The sequence below is a fragment of the Neofelis nebulosa genome, chromosome 15, assembly GCF_028018385.1.
Source record: "Neofelis nebulosa isolate mNeoNeb1 chromosome 15, mNeoNeb1.pri, whole genome shotgun sequence".
NCBI classification, from domain to species: Eukaryota; Metazoa; Chordata; class Mammalia; order Carnivora; family Felidae; genus Neofelis; species Neofelis nebulosa.
Genome location: NC_080796.1, coordinates 32,929,486 through 32,948,288, shown reverse-complemented (window position 1 = coordinate 32,948,288; position 18,803 = coordinate 32,929,486). Strand labels below are relative to the sequence as shown.

Sequence of the window (18,803 nt, the reverse complement as noted above, 5' to 3'; positions counted from 1 at the left end):
ATTTTACAGGTGATGTATTTATTTCCAGAGAATGAAACTCTTCCAGGCCTGTGACACAGAAGAATGCTAGGGGTGTTATAATCTCCTATGAGACAGCAACATTATTGAGAATCTCTTGTTTGAAGAATAATATTCTAGGCATTAGCAGAGTGAACAGAGAAAAGTTGCAGTTCTGTTCTTGAGAAACATTTAACCCTAATGGGAACGTAGGACCAATATATGAAAGAGACAGAATATATATATCTTTACATATATGTATCTTTATCTATCTATCTATCTATCTATCTATCTAGATAAAGATGGTCTGTAAATAAGCACACATAAAAAACTCAAGTGCAGCACTTAATGTTCTCTTTTCTATTGTAGGTGTTCCTACTCATGACTTAGCCTAGCCTTCCTGCAGATACCAAGGCCCCTGAGGACTGTTTTACATTCTTATTCCTCTTGTGCAGAGTACACACTCAAAAGTGTTAAATGTATATGCTGTGTGGGGTGTGCCTAAGTGCTGGGGCAATTCCAGAGTGAAGTAGAGTGGTGTGCTTAAGGCAAGCCTTATAAAGGCCAAGCAGTGTTTTCCAGTATGAGAAAGCTCATGGTTTGGCAGAGGGAGGGGATAGGGAGTGAGCAGATCTAAATAAACACTTAGGCCACCATTCAGGGTCGTCCATGACCTGCTGCTTCTTGTCTTGCTGTCCTAACTACTGCCAACAGCAACTATTTGTGGTCTCATTATTCCCACCCCTTTCTTTCTCCTTAGATTTTGTTCTTCCGTTGATTGACCAATCTAAATCCTGCTCCTGCTTTGAGTCCAGGTACAGCCCCAGGAAGCCTTCCATGACACTTTTGCTCTCACTCCTTTCTTCATTAAATCAGATGAGAGTATTCACAGGTCTGAGCTCTGTGTTCTTAATGTTCAGAAAAAGTGGGAGACAGCATCAAATGTCTTCAACATTTGTCTTCATATGTCTTGGTGTAGCTTCCAAATGAGATCATGAGGCTAGGTTAATTACATAAAAAATAGCCAGAGGGAATGGTGCCATGGATACATAGTTTGAGTACTGAACTAAGTGGTATAGAAGTGCTGTGCAGAGTGGGCTGCAGGACAGAAGTCCTGCATCTCAGTTAGACTTTTTTTTTTAAGTGTATTTGTTTTGAAAGAGAGGGAGAGAGAGAGAGAGAACATGAATGGGGGAGTGGCTGATGGAGAAAGAGAGAATCCTAAGGGCTCGAGTTCACAAAACCATGAGATCATGACCTGAGTCGAAATCCAGAGTTGGATCCTTAACTGACTGAACCACCCAGGTACCACCCCCCGCCCAGTTCTTCTATAGCCAAGTAGTGGAGTATCTTTCAGCATTCACCCAGCTTTCGATCCTCAGTTCTTCACCTGTGAAATGAGGGGTGTGTGCTATCTCTGTAATCTGCAAGATGATAAAGATTTGAGTTCTTATACTGAATGGAAAGCAGTCATTAGTTAGCTGGAGGGGACAGGGGACCAATGGAAATGCAACAAATGGTTATAATTAGAAGGATTGATCCCTGAGGACCATAAGAGAAGAGAATCAGCTAGGAACTGGTGAAAGACCTGTTGCCCTGGTGTCATCAGCACAGTTTTCTGGAATACAAAGGACTCTCCACAAAGCTCTGCCAGTGTACAGATTCGATCAAGCCTCATGTACCCTTTGTCCCTGAGCCTCAAAGGAATAGTCTTCTGAGACTCTTCCTTCAATCTCTGAGCACTTTTTGCTTCCCGACTTTCTGGAAACAGTACATCAAGTCTCTCATCAGCAAGCCCTGTAGAACGGGTCAAAGGGTGATGTGTTTTAGCTAATCATCATAGGATGCATCCTCTTCAATTTCCTCTTTCAGTCACGTACTTTGGCCAGGCAGCATATGGTGCTTTCAGAACAACACACTCACCTTTTCCCAGAGCAAAGCAGCATCCCAGTCTGGATGGCTTCGCATAGGGTCAGCTGTCCCTGGCCTGGCTTTTCAGTGACTCCAAAAATGCCTGCCTGCCTGCCTAGTATCTGGGGCTGCAGTTGCAGGGAGGACCTCTCCCCCCACCTCTCTCTTTCTCACCCCACCCCCTCCTTTCCTCACACTCTCTCTCTCCCGCCCTCCCTCTTTTTTTTCCCCAATAGTCTTTGTTTTCTTTCATTATTAAAAAAAAGTTACTGCAGGTAAGTTTCAAAGTATAGAAAGGTATAAAAACTTTTATTTTAATCGCTTGTTTCTACTCCCACCCCCGTTACCATCACTGTTAACATTTTTCACTATTTTGACTAAAACAGAACTTACTGTTAAAATTTGTACATGACCCTGAACTACTTAAGTAAATTGTTCCATTTAATTTTGGAAAAATTGAAAACATTTTATTATAGAAATTTGCAAACATACACAAAGCTAGAGAGAAGAAAATATTGAGCCCCCCCCCCCCCCCCTTTAACCCAAGCCCAGTCTCATAGATACAAGATCTTCCTCCGTGTTGGGCTTCTGGCCTAGAGCTCCAAAAGGGAGATGACAGGATAAACATCACATAACCATGATATTGGAATTATTAGGATTTATCCAAAGAGATTTTAAGGATTTCAGGGCCCTGGGCCATGTGGGTTTTTAAGGCCCTTGCTTATATGGACACATACAGTCATGGCTACCTTCCTGGTCTGTTGCGGCACCACTTACACTCTCTAAGTTTGATGGCAATTACTTGAGTCCTCTTCCCAGCATCAAGCTGTATGGATGGGTTTCCACTGACGCATCAATGCTTGTATCCCCAGTGCCAACGGTGATCACCACCCATGCCCAGGATGGGGCACTGCTTGCCCGTGATGCTGAGCAGAGCTCCCTGGTATGCAGCTCCTGACCCTGGTCTCATTCACATCATACTGCTGCCTGTGGATGAGGGTGGGAGTGCTGTTTTTTTTCCTGGCTTTTGTTGCCAAACTGGTTCTGCTGTTTTCCCACTGGCAAGAGTAGGAGAGGAATACGTGGTGAAATATCCGATAGGAAGCTACTCCTCGAGGTGCTTTTGCATTGGACTAAGGCACTGCTGCATCCTTGGTGACAGTCAGTGACAATCCAGGCAAGCAAGAGAAAGTGGCTCCTGGCCATCAAGTTCAGGGGCTTGGAATAACCAGAATGTGTGCTGAGTCTTGATTACTTGTAACGGGCCCCTAGCTAAGCCAGATGCTGCCTTTGGAGCTTGTTTGTATGGGGAAGCTTACAGTGTTGATTAAATATGCTCAGGAATCTGAGACATAATAAAATGCTTTGCCTTCAGGACTGACAGGTTCAGCCTCCTTGCCAGGTAGCAGCAGGTGGTTGTGTTTTACTTGGAGCTCTCTGTCCTCACTCTTTCCACCTGCTCCTCTACCCTTATTTCTTGCCTGAGGACTGGGAAGACAGCTCTTACTTTCTGGCTGCCAGATCCTAGTTTTTGGCTTTCCTATTTATTTTTGTTCTCCCCCAGAAAGTGGTAACAGTATGGCTAGGATTGTATTTAAGAGACCTGGGACTAGGGGCTCCTGGGTGTCTCAGTCGGTTCAGTGTCTGACTTCAGCTCAGGTCATGATCTCACAGTTCATGGGTTCGAGCCCTGCGTTGGGCTCTGTGCTGACAGCTCAGAGCCTGGAGCCTGCTTCAGATTCTGTGTCTCCCTCTCTCTCTGCCCCTCCCCCACTGGTACTCTGTCTCCCTCTGTCTCAAAAATAAATAAACATTGTTTAAAAAATTTTAAAAAGAGAGACCTGGGACTACATGAGATATGGAGAGTGAAGAGTTCTAAAGCAGTTGACCAACTGTGGTTCTACATTGTGACTCCAGGTCACTTTGCTCGTTTGGGCCTCAGTTTCCTCTTCCACCAAAGGATGGGTTGGATAGCATGTTCTCATAATCTTCCAAGACCATTGCTGGAATTCTTGGTATGCAGGGAACCAGGTTGGATAATCCATATGCCTTTAATAGCCCAGTGGTTTTAGAGTCAGCATTTTGTGTCCTTTTCCTGGAATGTGAGTGTGGTCAGAGGAGTATAAATGGCTCTTCCCTTAGAAACACCATCCAACTCTTGACTCAGGGGTGGGGTGTTGCCTCTTTGTAAAGTTGGTCAAAACCCTGATGAGAGAGGCGCCTGGGTGGCTCAGTTGGTTAAGCATCTGACTTTGGCTCAGGTCATGATCTTGCAGTCTGTGGGTTCGAGCCTGTGTTGGGCTCTGTATGGACAGCTCAGAGCCTGGAGCCTGCTTCAGATCCTGTGTCTCCTTCTCTCTGCCCCTCCTCACTCCTGCCCTGTCTTTCTCAAAAATAAATAAATGTTACAACAACAACAACAACAACAACCTGATGAGAAAAGGTATAATGTATTAAGTCAGATTCCCTGTAAACAGGTACTGGGACAGATTCCTGGAGCAATGATTTCTTGAGTGACTGCTTTCCAGAGAAAGCAGTAAAGGTATGAGGGAACCAGGATAGGTCAGGCGAAAATATTATACAGACGTGATTTCAGAAGTTTTAACCTCAGCCATATCCCACAGGCAGGTCAGGAGTGTGAATTGCAACCCAGAGTTGGTCCCACCCAGAGGAAGAGGGGCTGTGCCATTGATACCCTTATGTCAGTTAGTCATTGGATATAGGTCCCCCAACTCCAAGGGCAGGTATAGACTCCCAGGTGAGGCAGTTTTGTCATCCAAGGCCAAACTTCTGAGAAGGGTCCAGGTGCGAGCCAACACATATGGCTGCTGGAGGATGGGTGCACCTGCAGGTGAAGGGTACCTAATGGGAGCAGCACAGAACTTATGGCATCCAGGTTGGTGAGAGCCAGGCAGGGATCAGGGTAGGAGGCAGGGTGGGAGAGGGCTATTCTGAATGCAAATTCCTGAGCAAGCTAAAGTCCTAAGCAAAGATGGCTCAATGGATGGCTCAGCATATGCGGGAAAGTGCTTAGATATGGCTTTCCAATTAAACTGACATAATTGATGATAATAGAAGTCAGGCTAATGTTATATTTGAGGAAAGGGAGATGGTGTCTAGGATGGAGCATGAGGGAAGAACTGGGCTTATCTGGATGCTGGTCAGACAATTATGTACACTTTGAAAAAATCCATCAAGGGGTGCCCTTATGGTGCATAGATGTTTCAGTATAACATCCATAAAGGAGCAAGGAGACTGCTGTTACAGGGTGGTAGGAGTTCATTCTGAGAGGGCATCCCTATCCTCCTTTTTCTCTTACGTGCCCCCTCCTTCTTGGCACTTCTTAATCACCTTTTTCTCCTCTTTGTTTCCCTTCCATAATAAACCCTTCATCTGCCTTTCTGACCTCTGCTGTCTCAGCCAGGGGTTGTGTGTTAGACTATCATGTGATTCTTTTCTCTCAAAGCTTCATTGAAAGTTCCAGGGAATCCTTGCCTGACCACCTAGACCAGATCAAATGCCCCTTTGCATCCCTGCCCAGTGTGGCCCCTTTATAGCAAACAGCTGAAGGTCGTAGGTGTATATGTGTTCCTCATCTATTGAATGCACGTCCCTTGTTGTGCTGTGTTTCACAACGGCCAGGACCTGATGCTGTTTTGCTCATCATTTATCCCCAACACCTAGGAGACTATCTGTCACAAAGTACATGGTCCACAAATTTGTTGAACAAAATATGGCATTCTGGCTCCAAAACATGAACCCCAGGTCCCTTGAGGGTGGAAGAGGAGCTGTCACACTTGGTGCTGGAATTAAGCAGAGGCCAGGGAAGGCCATCCACTGGGGGATTCCTGGTATGCTGCCCTTTGAGGAAGGTGGTACTTGGTGGAGCCAGCCTTTGGCTTCTGTCCCTTTCATTCCCATGCTTGCCCTTCCTGAACTTTCTCTCCCTGGGGTGTCAGCAGAGGCCTTGGACAGATGCTTTTGCTGAAATGGATGGGCTGGCCTTTTTGGAAGCCTACAGTGGCCATTCCGACCATGTCTTGACCCGAGATTGGTTGGTGATTCCAAAGATTTCTCCTTGGGACAAAGCCTCTCAGCCTGTCATTCTCCACTGGAAACTGTTTTTATTCCTCGGGACATTTGGCAATTCCAGAAACACCTTTGGTTGTCACAGGTGGGGGAGTGCTACTGGCATCTAGTGGGTAGAAGCCAGGGATCCTGCAAATGCACCACATGGGACAGAATTAACCAGAATTACCCTCCAACAAAGAATTATCCAGCCCAAAATGCCAACAGTGCCCTGGCTGAGAAACCCTTCTGTAGGCCCAGGCTCGCCAACAGATGCTGTCTCCAGCCTAGGAAGCAGGTGTGTCCCAGAGACCCTCTCCTTTCCTGAAATGCCCCTAGAATCCATATCCCCCATTTCCCCAGTCCCAGCTCACTCAGTCTCTTGATGAGACTTGCTCTATGAGAGGCATGTACATAGAAGAGGCCCTCCTCTATGAAAGGCATGTACATAGAAGGAAAACAGTATATTCTCCAGAGCCCTGTGTAACCCTGATAGAGACCTGAGTTCAAGGATGGGGGCTTGGCTCTGCATATACAGCTTCAGTCTGGGAGAACCATTGGACCTCCTCCCTTCATCTTGCTGTCTCCATCCTCCTCTTTCTCCTCAATCCTGCTCCTCCCACCCCACCTTCTACCATTTCCCCCAGTCCTCCAGAGATTAATGTGATAATTGCCATGTGTGCCTGTTTACACAGGGAGTGGGTGCACTCACCACCCCCAATCAGGCAGGTTCCCAAAGGAACACATTTCACGGTGTCAGGACTGGTACCCGCTGAGCACACCCTGTGCAGGCGGGCTGCCACCCCCAACTGCTTTCTCTGTCTGTCATTACCCCCATCATGCGCACGTGTACATGTGTGTGTCACTTGGGGAATCAGCAGGTGAGAAAGACAGCAGTCTAGGGGCTTGGCTGGGTTGGGTGGGAGGAGAATCAGCACTTTAAGTAAGAGGACATTGCCCCAAAGAAAAACACTGTTCTGTAATGGCTGACAAAGAGTAGGTGTTCCATGAATGGTGGGGAATGAAGAGGCTGGCACTCCTTGTGCAGCCTTCTTTGCAGGGAGGAGCCTGGTTTATACTTACTTAGCTGCTCCACAGCAGTGGTCTGGGCAGGGAAGGTTCTACTGTGAGACTCTTGGGCCAGAATCTAGTGGAACATGTTCAGAAGGCTGTGGGTCTCCTTCCCCAGAATCTCGCTCAGAACATTTAACATGGCCATCCTCTGTTCCTGAAGGAAGAGTCACCAGGGTAAGTAGAGTGTGATGATCCCGCATGCAAGCAGCTCGTCAGAGTCACAGAAGCAGAGGAGTTTGGAGAAAGGATGAGAGAGAGAGAGCTTCTCACCTAGGCAGCCTTCCTCTCTTCCCCCTCCTACTGTGACATAGGCACAGGGACACCTGAGAGAAAACACACTCATAGCTCTGAGTTTATTACACTGGCAACTTTCTCCTTGGTGTTCCTGACTCCCACCTCACATGGTTTCGGGGCTTTTGCTCACTTGAGAGTTGTCGATAACTTTCTTTTTTTTCAGTCTCAAAAGGCACTTTAGTAGTTGTCTCTCCTCCACTGGATAATTTTAAGGTTTTAATAATGAATCAGAAGGAGATTGGAGTTCTAATTAGCATCAGAAAGAACCATGTCATTGTGGGAGAGGGAAATGGGAAGTCCTTTGCTCACTTCCTGCTGAGCTATGTCCCCTTGTCCTGATGGATTTGTCATGGATCCACTGAAGGGCATGTGAGATGAGGGTGAGGCCTTCTGGTGGAGAAAGATGGGAGGGAAAGAAATGGGAGGAAACCCAAGGGAGAGGAGAAAGGTGTAGAGAGGGTGCGGCAAGTCTATTAAAAGGTTTGTGAATAATCTCAGGGCGCTGTCAAGCTGCTTTCTCCAGAAGAACCTTTTAAGCTGTCAGTCATCTGTAATAATTCCCTCAGGGGATAGTGCCCCTGGCCTTGGTGTCCTCCTAGGCTTTCTCTTTCTCTTCCCCTTCCTCCTCTTCTTCTCATCAGACAGGTCCCAATGCCATAGTGGAGGACAGTTTTTCTTAAACAATTCAGACAAAGCTTGAAAGGAGACTATCAAAATGAAAGTTTTGTGGGTTTTTTTTTTTTTGGTTCATTTTAAACATGAGAATTCTCTTATTCAAATTGTGGTTGTTTATTGAGTAGTTGAACCACACACACTCCATGTGCCAAACACTTCGTTAGGTGCCAGGTATAGAAATGAACAGACAGTTAAGATTCTTGCCTTAAGGTGGGTTAAACCCAAACCAAAACATTCTCACAACACGTGGATAAAGAGACACTGTCCTTGTCATTGTTTTTTTCTGGGAGAACTGGGAAGTGCGTTCTAGACTTTGGGCTCATGAGAAGAGTCTTCTTATCCCTGCATTTCACAGGCTGTATTTCATCATGTGTTAATAGATTTTCTTCAAAAAGAGGGGTTTCATAATCAAGGAAGTGTATGAAATGATATTGAAGTTAATAATGTGCCTTTCATGAGTCTTCCCACAGGCTAAGGGGAAAGTATAATCTGTTGTGTTTCCTAAATCTCTTTGGTCACAGAAGCTCATTTTCCACAGAACACATTAACATCTTGCAGATCACTAGCAGTGAGAACACTTTTTGGGAAATGTTATTCACTCTACAGTGTCTCTGGCAAATCATCACCCAACTGAAATTCCTCTAGCCATCCTCAAACAGTAGCTCAGTCACTCCTGGGACCAAACACACCTTAACAGTCACAATTTCATCCTTTCCATTGCTGGTACCAACTAATGTTTATTGGCAGCTGAGCCCTGATCTGGGTGCTGGGAGCAGACTTAGTCCTTGCTGCCAAAGAATGCTGGGGGGAGGGGGGGGGACTCTGGCTAAACCATATAGTCACTCCAAGTTCTGGTGCACCACTGGTGAGCCCTCCGAGCTAACCAGTCTTTACAAAAATGTTGCATTTGTAATCATGAATAAAGGTAGAGCTATTTATACATGGATCCTGTGATCCTATCCTTCAGCTCACAGGAAGGACCATGTCTCAACTGTCCTGGAAAAAAAAAAAAAACAGCTTCTTATGTTCTTTAAAATCCCTTGTGGCCCTTGATAACTAGTTCTTCTGCATCTTCTTTCTGATAATCAGGAGCAGCTTTCTTTGAGGTCTGGCCCACATGTTCCCTGCTTGCATTTAACTGATCAGACCTGTTTGAACCAAAGAGTTAGAACTTACAGACTGAAACTGGCAGATCCCCATTTTTGTCCCATACAATTCAGAGGGTGTTTGTTTTTAACTTATATTCTGCTTCATTTGCAATCATCCGTCTCTGAACAGTGTGGGGGCAAGACAAAAGATACAAGTTTGGTGAAAGAGGTTGTCTTAAAAGCTATTTTTAATGGAAAATTCTACTGTGCAGTGATAGCTTCCATGATCAGTGGGAAGCTATATTCTGTGGACTGACATATTTCAATAGGAGGCAGAAAGAAAATTAGATAATTTGAGAGAAAAGAAAGAATGTCCTCAGAGACCACCAGAAGCATGAGGGCAATGAATCAAAAATATGTTTGTAAAGCTTAGCAGTGAGAAGAGGAAAAGGTAAATCACAGGGATAAGAAGCATTTTGTCATAGAAATTCTGAGTTCAGATCTTAATTTTAGTAATTTAGCCTGTGAATTTTAGTCATAGCATTTGACTTTCATGGCGTTGTTTCTCCAGTGAATTAAGAATAAAATATCTTTTAATTGTTTCACATGGGTATTACAGTTTGCATGTGAGGGGCTGGTGTGGGGTTGGAGGGGGATTTCAAAAGCCTGCATATATAAAATGCAATTCAAGGAGACTGTTTAGAAAGATTTGGGATTGATATTATGGGGAGGAAGGGTCAAGGTGAAGTTTAGTTGAGAGGCTGAAGTGTTAGAGAAGACTTTTCAAAATGCTCCCAAACGGGTTCCTAGGTCCTAATAAGACATCCTGCCAAGGGTTGCTTCTTTTGGCTAAGCCATGTGGTGTAATCCTCCCTCAGCCTCTAAGTATTCAGGGGCCATGAATCTCACTTGTAGTATAAGAATCCAGAATATGGATTTCCATGCATTTTTCACTTCATTGTGTGTTCGGATTAAAGAGGAAAGGATTGATTTTTAAATCTAGATTTATTCCTTATTCTGTCCAGAGCCTTGTTGGGCCCAAGCCTGAGCCAGCTCTGTACTATTGGACTGTGATAGAAGAAAGAAAGAGTGCAGGGTCAGGGACTGAGCAGGATGTGGATGACAATAATGTCTCCCAAGCAGTCCTGTCCAGGCTTTTGCCAGCATCCATGGAGTAGATGGACACAGCTTGCCTCTGATTTTTGAGAATTTGCCCAATTTAGACTGCAAAAGCTTAGAACCCACTTCGTTAAACACTATAAAAACCAGCAATTGTTTGTATGATCTTGGAAAAGTACTTGACCTCTCTGGGTTTAGTTATCTTAGCTGTTAAGTAAGGGTGTTGGACCGCTCCTACTCAGGGTGTTGTGTGAGGTTAATGCAGTGTCCTATACTGTGTACATGGGAGAATATGAGTTAACCCACAATAACACCAAACTGGGAATAAAGCAGGCAGTGTTTAACTGTATTGCTTCATGCTTGTTATATCACCCTATATGTGAAACTTCAGGAACGGAAGCCTTCTTCTGGCACATGGTTTTGGTAAAATATTAAGGAAGCGTTATTCTTTCTTTCAGACCAATGATGCCTTAGGAGCCACCTGGAATTGGCTGTACTTCATCCCCCTCATCATCATTGGATCCTTCTTTGTTCTCAACCTCGTTCTGGGAGTGCTTTCTGGGTAAGCCAGATGTTCCTCTCTCCTCTTAACTTCCCTCCAACTGTAAACTAATGCTCTGGACTACTGGCCAGTTCATTCATTTAACCTCCCTTTAGGGCAGCCCCTGTGTGAGGTGCTGTTCGAGATGCTGGAAATGCAGTAGTGCACATTGTTTAATTGTCTTTATTTTTCTTACGAGTTAAAAAAATATTTAAGCCAGGTACAACGTTGAATATAGTATCCAGTGAGAGTTCATTGATTCATATACATCCTTTCATTCAGTCATTCAGCAGTCATAGATCTTCTTTGTCCAACACCAAGCTAGTTGTGAGGGATGTGAGGTTGAATAAGATAGAGGTTTTACCCTCAAAGATTCTTACTCTATCATTTATTGAACATCAAATTCCATATTTGTAGCTTGGATTAGTGTACATCAGTCAGCAAGTACTCAGTGTCTAAAGCCATGGTAAGCTTAGCAAAGAACACATAAAGTCTAAGGCATGGTTCCTATCCAATGTGGATGGAACTGGAGAGTGTTATGCTAAGTGAAATAAGTCAGGCAGAGAAAGATACCATATGTTTCACTCATATGTGGATCCTGAGAAACTTAACAGAAGACCAGTGGGGAGGGGAAGGGGACAAAAATGTTAGAGACGGAAGGAGGCAAACCATAAGAGACTCTTAAATACTGAGAACAAACTGAGGGTTGATGGGGGGTGGGGGAGAGGGGAAAGTGGGTGTGGGCATTGAGGAGGGCACCTGTTGGGATGAGCACTGGGTGTTGTATGGAAACCAATTTGACAATAAATTTTATATATATAATAAAAAATTTTATATAACTGTGTTTTGGGGACAGGGCACAAACATTTAGACAGGGAATGGAGTTCTTTTACTGACTAATATGAGATACAGATAATTTGGGGCAAGGAACAAATCTATTATATAGTCTGAGATTATTAGGAATTGCTTCATGAAGGACTGAGATTTTGCTTGGGACACACAATATGTAATAGGATAAAATAGGATATATGTGAGTGAACATTCCATGAATGAGAGCACCACACCATAAGAAAAATTGAAGAAATGGGACTCATCTTGCAATAGGACAGGATTATAATGAGCCTAATTTACCTAGAGCATTTGGGAAATGTAAAGTGTAAAATAGAGCTACAACAGGGGTTGATTTTAGAAGGTCTTACATTTTTCTAAGCAAAAATGAATTTAATTTCTTCTCTGAGTAGCATAAGTTCTTCAAATGGAAATTACAAGGTAGTGCTTCTGTTAAACATAGAAGGTTGAATGAAATTCACCATATCTTGTAATTCTACTAACACAGGAAAAAAATAATTTAAGAAGGGCACAGTGACAGAACGGGAGAGGAAATGACAACAGATGAGAGAGGTCAACAAAATTTTTGAAGGCAGAGAGTAAATGGTAACTGATCTAGTGGTGGGAAAGCTGGGGTTTAACTGCCTTTGGTGAGGAATGCCAATAAAAAGGCAAAATGATTTTCCTTCCGAACCTTCCACAGTCCTGGAAAGCCTCCAGAATTCAAGGCACCACATATGTCTGAGAGATGAAATATGGATGTCACTAAAAACAAGAGGATTGGTCAAAAGTCCTCATAAGGAACACTTAGAGGACATCTATCCAACACCCTAGATCTCTATCCCCATCTATCCAACACCCTAGATATCTAGCCCCAAACAAGTCTTACAGGTGTCTGCCCTGTCCAACCCCCACCCCAGCCAAAGTCAGAAGACTTACTATCTCTGTAGAGTCTGAATCAAAAATTTGCAGCGGTAACATCAGGTGCTTCTGAGGGTAGGGTTGATATGCTGGAATGAAAGTCCACAAACTGAATGTCATGCTTCCAGCCCACATCTGCCTACTCTTAACTCTCAGAAGTGGATCAATCTGCTATGGTAAGGGTTAGTAGGGTTCCTCTGTGGGGAAACCATCCATCTTAAGAGAAGAATATTATGTGTACTGATACCTGAGGATGGCCAGAGAAACGGTTCCCACCCATTGCCCTCAGTGAGGCTCATATTAGTTTCCTGTGGCTGCCACAACAAATAAACACAACTAGGTGGCTTCACACTGTGAATAAAATTAATTCTCTCACAGTTCTGGATGCTAGAGGTCCAAAATATGGCAGGGTCTTACTTCCTCTAAGGGCTCTAGGGGTGAATTTATTTCCTTCCTTTTCCAGTCACTGGTGACTCCCAAGTATTCCTTGGCTAGTGGCTACATCACCCTGGTCTCTGCCTCTGTGGTCACATTGCCTCCTTGTCTTTTGTCTAAAATCTCCCTGGGCCTCTTTCTTATGAGGACATTTGTCATTGGATTTAGGGTTTCTCAAGACCCTTAACTTAATTACATCTGCAAGGACTTTTTTCCCAAATAAGGTAACATTCATAGGATACAGGAATTAGGATGTGGACACACATTTTTTTGCAGGGTCATTCAACCCATTACACTTATCATTCTACAAGCTCCAGCCATCCACACAAGAGTTTCTAATAAGCTTTTTTGACACTGCTCTTAAATATTAAGGCAGAGTAGGGATCATCAGCATTGGAAAAAGATATCCAAAACAAAAGACAAAAACAAAATAATATACAGAAAAAAGGAACTTGAGGGGGCGCCTGGTTAGTCAGTTGAGCATCTGACTCTTGATTTCAGCTTTAGTCATGATCCCGAGGTCATGAAATTGAGTACAGTGTTGGGCTCTGTGCTGAGTATGGAGCCTGCTTAAGAATCTCTCTCTCCCCCACTCCCTCTACCCCTCTCCCTGGCATGCACTCCCTCTCTCTTAAAAAAAAAAAAAGGACTTGAGGGAATATGAATGATGGAGGGTACAAAAGATAACTCTTAAAAAGTGTAATTGATATTAGCAGAGGTCGAAGAGAAATAATTTTAATCACAAAATAAAAAATAAAAAAAGGAGAACATTTAGCAGTTAAGAAGAGCCCTTGGAAATTAATGTAAAATAATGTAAAATTTCATTAATGCAACATGAATTAATGTAAAAAATATAAATATGTAATGAAAATAATGAGGAGTAAATGGTTGGAATACAAGATTAATGAAATCACCTAGAAAGTAGAACAAAAATTTTTTAAAAATCAGAGGGTTAGTCCAACATTCAACTCATAAGAGTCCATAAAGAGAACAGGGAAGAGGGCAGGGAGAAACTTACAAGTAAAAATACTAAAAATGTTTCCAGAATCAGTAAACACACATTGCCAGAGTAAAAGTCTGTTGAAACATGCACAAGGATATTCTTTCCAGCATTAGTTTTTGGTGATGGGAAGTTGGAGAGAACCTGGGCATCCACAGTTGGTAAAGTACATGGGTAAACTGTGAGATGCATCCCATGACATAGTATGCAGCAGTTAGGAGCAACAAATACTATGTACACACGACAACATAGAGTATCTTAAAAGCATAAAATTTAGTGAAAACAAGAAATAGTATAGTATAATGCATGTAAAAATACATGCACACGAAATACATAGATTGTAAGAATGCATTCAATAAAAAGTATACATTAAGTACAAGTTTCTCTTGAAAGTAGAGCATTCTTTTCTTTGTTTTTTTTTTTAAGTTTATTTAATTTTGGAGGAGAGAGAGACAGAGTGTGAGCAGGGGAGGGGCAGAGAGAGAGGGAGACACAGAATCCTAAGTGGGCTCCAGGCTCTGGGCTGTCAGCACAGAGCCCGACACAGAGCTCAAACCCACAAGCCATGAGATAATGACCTGAGCCGAAGTCGGACACTTAACTGACTGAGCCACCCAGATGCCCCCTTTAACACAAAATTTTAAGATAGTTTCAGATGTACAGTCTATTGATTCAACAATTCTACATATTACTTGGCACTTACTATGATAAGTGTAGTCACCATACAACATTATTACAATATAATTGATTATATTCCCTTTGCTATACTATTTGGCTTCATGACTTACTTGTTTTATAACTGAAAATGTGTAACTCTTAATATTTTTATCTGTTTTGCACCCCCCACCCCACTTACTTCCCCTCTCTGACAACCACGAGTTGTCTATATTTAAGAATCTGGTTTTTGTTTGTTTTTTCATTTGTTTTGTTTTTTTATATTTCACATATAAGTGAAATCATGTGGCGTTTTTCTTTCTCTGACTTATTTCACTTCACATAATATACCCTATGTCCATCCATGTTGTCACAAGTGGCAAGACCCCATTCTTTTTTATAACTTAGTAATATTCCATTGTCTATGTATGCCACATATTCTTTATCCATTTCTCTGTGGATGGACACTTGAGTTACTTCCATATCCTGGCTGTTGTAAATAGTGCTGCAATAACATAGGGGTGCTTATATCTTTTCAAATTAGTGTTTTAATTTTTTGGGGGTAAATATCTGGTAGTGGAATTAATGGATCATATGGTGTTTCTGTTTTTAAATTTTTGAGGAAACTCCATATTATTTACCACAGTGGTTGAACCAACTTACATCCCTACCAACAGTGCACAAGGGTTCACTTTTCTCCTTGCTAACACATTTCTTATCCTTTTTGCTACTAGCCATTCTGACTGGTGTGGTATGATACCTAATTATGGTTTTGACTTTCATTTCTTTGATTAGTGATGTTGAGCATCTTTGTGACTGTTGGCCATCTGTACATTGTCTCTGGAAAAAATATCTATTCAGGTCCTCTCGATTTTTTAATCAGATATTTTTGCTGTTTATTTGAAAGTAGAGCATTCTTGTGAAAACTTTCATATACCAATGTGGTGTAAAACAAAGAAACAATTACCATTTTGTAAAAGCAAAAATGCCCTTTGGATTTTTTTCAGTTATCAAAAATATGTACTAATGTGGGTTTTTCATGAAAGTGAAGTGGTGTAAAGTAAACTTTCAGATAGCAGAGGAAACCTGTCTATTGTAAGGGCAGTTTGTATAGCAGTAATATGGGAAGAGGGTATGGATATAAAAGGGAACAAATTAATTTAATTAATTAATAATAAAAATGCCCACTGAGCATTTGACACAACTAATGAAAAGAGACCACACACCAAGATAAATCATCATAAAATTTCAGAACATCTGAATAAAGATAATATTCCAAAAGCTTCTGGTTATTGGGAAGGCAATATATTTTAACAACAAAGAATCAGGAGTTAGGGTGGCTTTGGGCTTCTCAATGATACTTAAAGTTAGAATTGAACAGAGAAGTTCCTAAATATTTCTGAAGGAAAAAAATTTCCAAGATAGAAATCTATACCCAGCCAAAATAGCAATAATTTCTGAGAATGGAATGGCAGTATTTTGAGACTGTCTTTCTGAAGAAGTTACTGGAGAATGTGAATCTCTAAAAATAAGGAATTAATTGAAGAAAGAGAAGGACATGATATTCATGCAAACAAGGGATTCGATAGAGAAAACAGGCAAAGGGGATTCCAGGATGATTATGAAGGGAAGTCTACAATGATAACTGTCAGAAGACCTAGAGAGCAGCAAATTCAGATTTGGATAGGATGACAGAGAACTTAAGAATGATATCTTTAAGGAAAGAATTAAGCAAGTTATTCCCTGATGTACATTGTATTCAGAAAAGTTCAAAGGTTTTGTGAAGATTATATATATGAATATATAATTTATATATATGTGTATATATATAAATGTTTGAATTGTGTATAAACATATTCATATATGTATTTATATGTACACACCTCCATCTGAGCAACTCCACAAAATACAAAAGGGTTACCACTAGAGACATGTAAGCATAGTAAGTTAGTTTTGTGTGTAGCTGAGCCTTAATGGATTGTGAAATGACCCCGTATGGTGTTATAATTGCCTTGAGAGGATGGGGGAAGATAAATAAGGGGAGGGGAAGGGAATGTCAAAGACTAAAATCTTAGGTTCCATAGTGAGAAAGTCTTTAAGCAGTATCCTAAATTGAAAAATAGGGGTGCCTGCGTGGCTCAGTCGGTTAAACGACCAACTTTGCCTCAGGTCATAATCTTGCAGTTTGTGGGTTCAAACCCCACATTGGGCTCTGTTCTGACAGTTCAGAGCCTGGATCCTGCTTCAGATTCTGTCTGTCTGTCTGTCTGTCTGCCCCTCCCCCACTCTTCCTCTGTCTCTCTCTCAAAAGTAAACAAACATTAAAATTTTTAAAGATAAAGAAATATCAATTATGGAGGTATAATATTAAAAAAATTAAAAAAGGATACTAGAAAAAAATACAGGTAAAACTTACAAATGATGGTTTCTGGGGAGTGAGAGTCAGGGGTGGGGAGAGGTGTGGCAGTAGATGGCTATCTCTTCATGATAAGTTTTTAAAAAATATTTGAGTTTAAAAGTCAATGTGCATACCTTGAGAAAAATAGAAATAAAATTTTAAAGTAAAATTACTGCATATGCAGAAAAGTGTGGGGTGAAAGGAATATATAAGACCATTCATCTAGCATCAGTGGGGGAAGCATTGACATGGAGAGAGACCAGATTCACTAGGATTAAGGGGGAAATGACCATACTAGTCCAAGTATGTGGTATTGAAAGCCTGTGGTGACTTGTGAAATGGTTATGAAATAAAAGCAGGAAGAACTGTGAAAACATTCTTAATACTGTGCATCTTGAGTGGAAAGTCATAAGATGTAATGGGACTTCTTATATATTTACTCATTCAGTGAGCATTTATTGACATCCTTTATGTCCAAGCACTGCTCTAGGTCGTTTGCTCCATATTGCCTGTACCTACAACTCAGATACTATCTCTCAGTGACTATATGTATGGAAGGAGCTTGACCATAGACTTCATTCGTCATGTATTTATGCAGAGGGGATAATCTCTTATTTATGTAATCTTACTTGATGTTCTTTATCCCTACTTGTTTCCAAAGTGTGTCCATGGTTAATTTAGAAAATTCAAGCCCTGTTCTTACTATTTGAAGAGGGAGGGAAATAGATGCTATGCGAACAAATCAACCATGTTCCAAATAAGGCTTCTATATGGGTTCAAGACATACTTTAACAGAGCTTGGAACTAGGACAGAGCACTGCCCTCCAGGACAATTTCTATGTCTAACTGTGTCCAATCTGATAGACCATCTCTGGTTTGGAGTTGTTTCTTTTAGTTCTCCTATGTCCTTCTCTGGATGGGAAAGAGTGGCACATTGGTGGAATCGTGATCTTTTGGCATGTGACAGTCATGAATGAGACCCTAATCTTGCCACTTACCAGCATTGTGCATTTGGATAAATTACTCTGAGCTCACCTCCTTCTCTGTAAAATGGGATAGTAATGTCTTTCATTGACAGAGACCTAGCCCAGGGTCTGGCATCGAGTAGCCATTAGCTCTTATGTCCTTTGATAATACTGACATTCATTTTCTCCACCTGTTAGGTCTAGGTGGCTATCATCTGAGTAGCAGCCTGTGATATTTTGTGTGAACAGGCTGTGAGACCATCAGCTCCCCTCTGATGGGGAGACAGCCTCCTCAGGTTGGGAGATGAAACAGACCCGGGATGGCATATGTCTCCTTAGCACTTCTGGAGTAGCCTAGGAAGTGAAAACAGCAGCTGGGAACAGCTGGTGTAAATAAATTCTGACATTTAAAAGAGTGTGAACAATAGGGGCCTTACAGGCTGGGAGTGAAATATTTCTGTCCCTGTTTCTTTTTCACATTCTGATGCTCAACACATATGGAGTTTTACCAGTGTCTGCAGAGGGTTTAGCAGTAGCTAGTTCTGTGTACAGAGGGCCAAGGATGCTCTCTTCTGCTTGGTCTGGTTCTCACATGCCTCTGGAGGGGATGTAGACTTTCTCTTTTGAGTAAGCAGTTGGTTGGGAGTTGCACTTGAAAGCTAGAGAAAAGCTCTGGAGATTTTATTTCCGGGGGACATGTTCCCAGTGACCTGAAGGCAGTTTGAATGTTATATGAGAAGGCTTTCCTAAAGCAGAGAAAGAAGGCAGTGGAAGGAAGAGCCCCTATGTTGGGCAAGTGACGAGATGAGTCTGAGCGAGAGGGGGCAGGCAGCCT

General features: G+C 42.2%; 1 protein-coding gene across 8 annotated transcripts in view; it reads left to right on the top strand.

Moving 5' to 3' along the window:
- Positions 1-18,803, top strand: part of CACNA1E (calcium voltage-gated channel subunit alpha1 E) — a 489,630-nt gene that overhangs the window by 332,887 nt on the left and 137,940 nt on the right. For all 8 annotated transcript variants that reach the window (XM_058701273.1, XM_058701270.1, XM_058701274.1 and 5 more), the window contains exon 9: positions 10,685-10,788. In XM_058701273.1, coding sequence (XP_058557256.1) covers positions 10,685-10,788 — 104 coding nt within the window. The remainder of the gene's footprint in view (positions 1-10,684; positions 10,789-18,803) is intronic.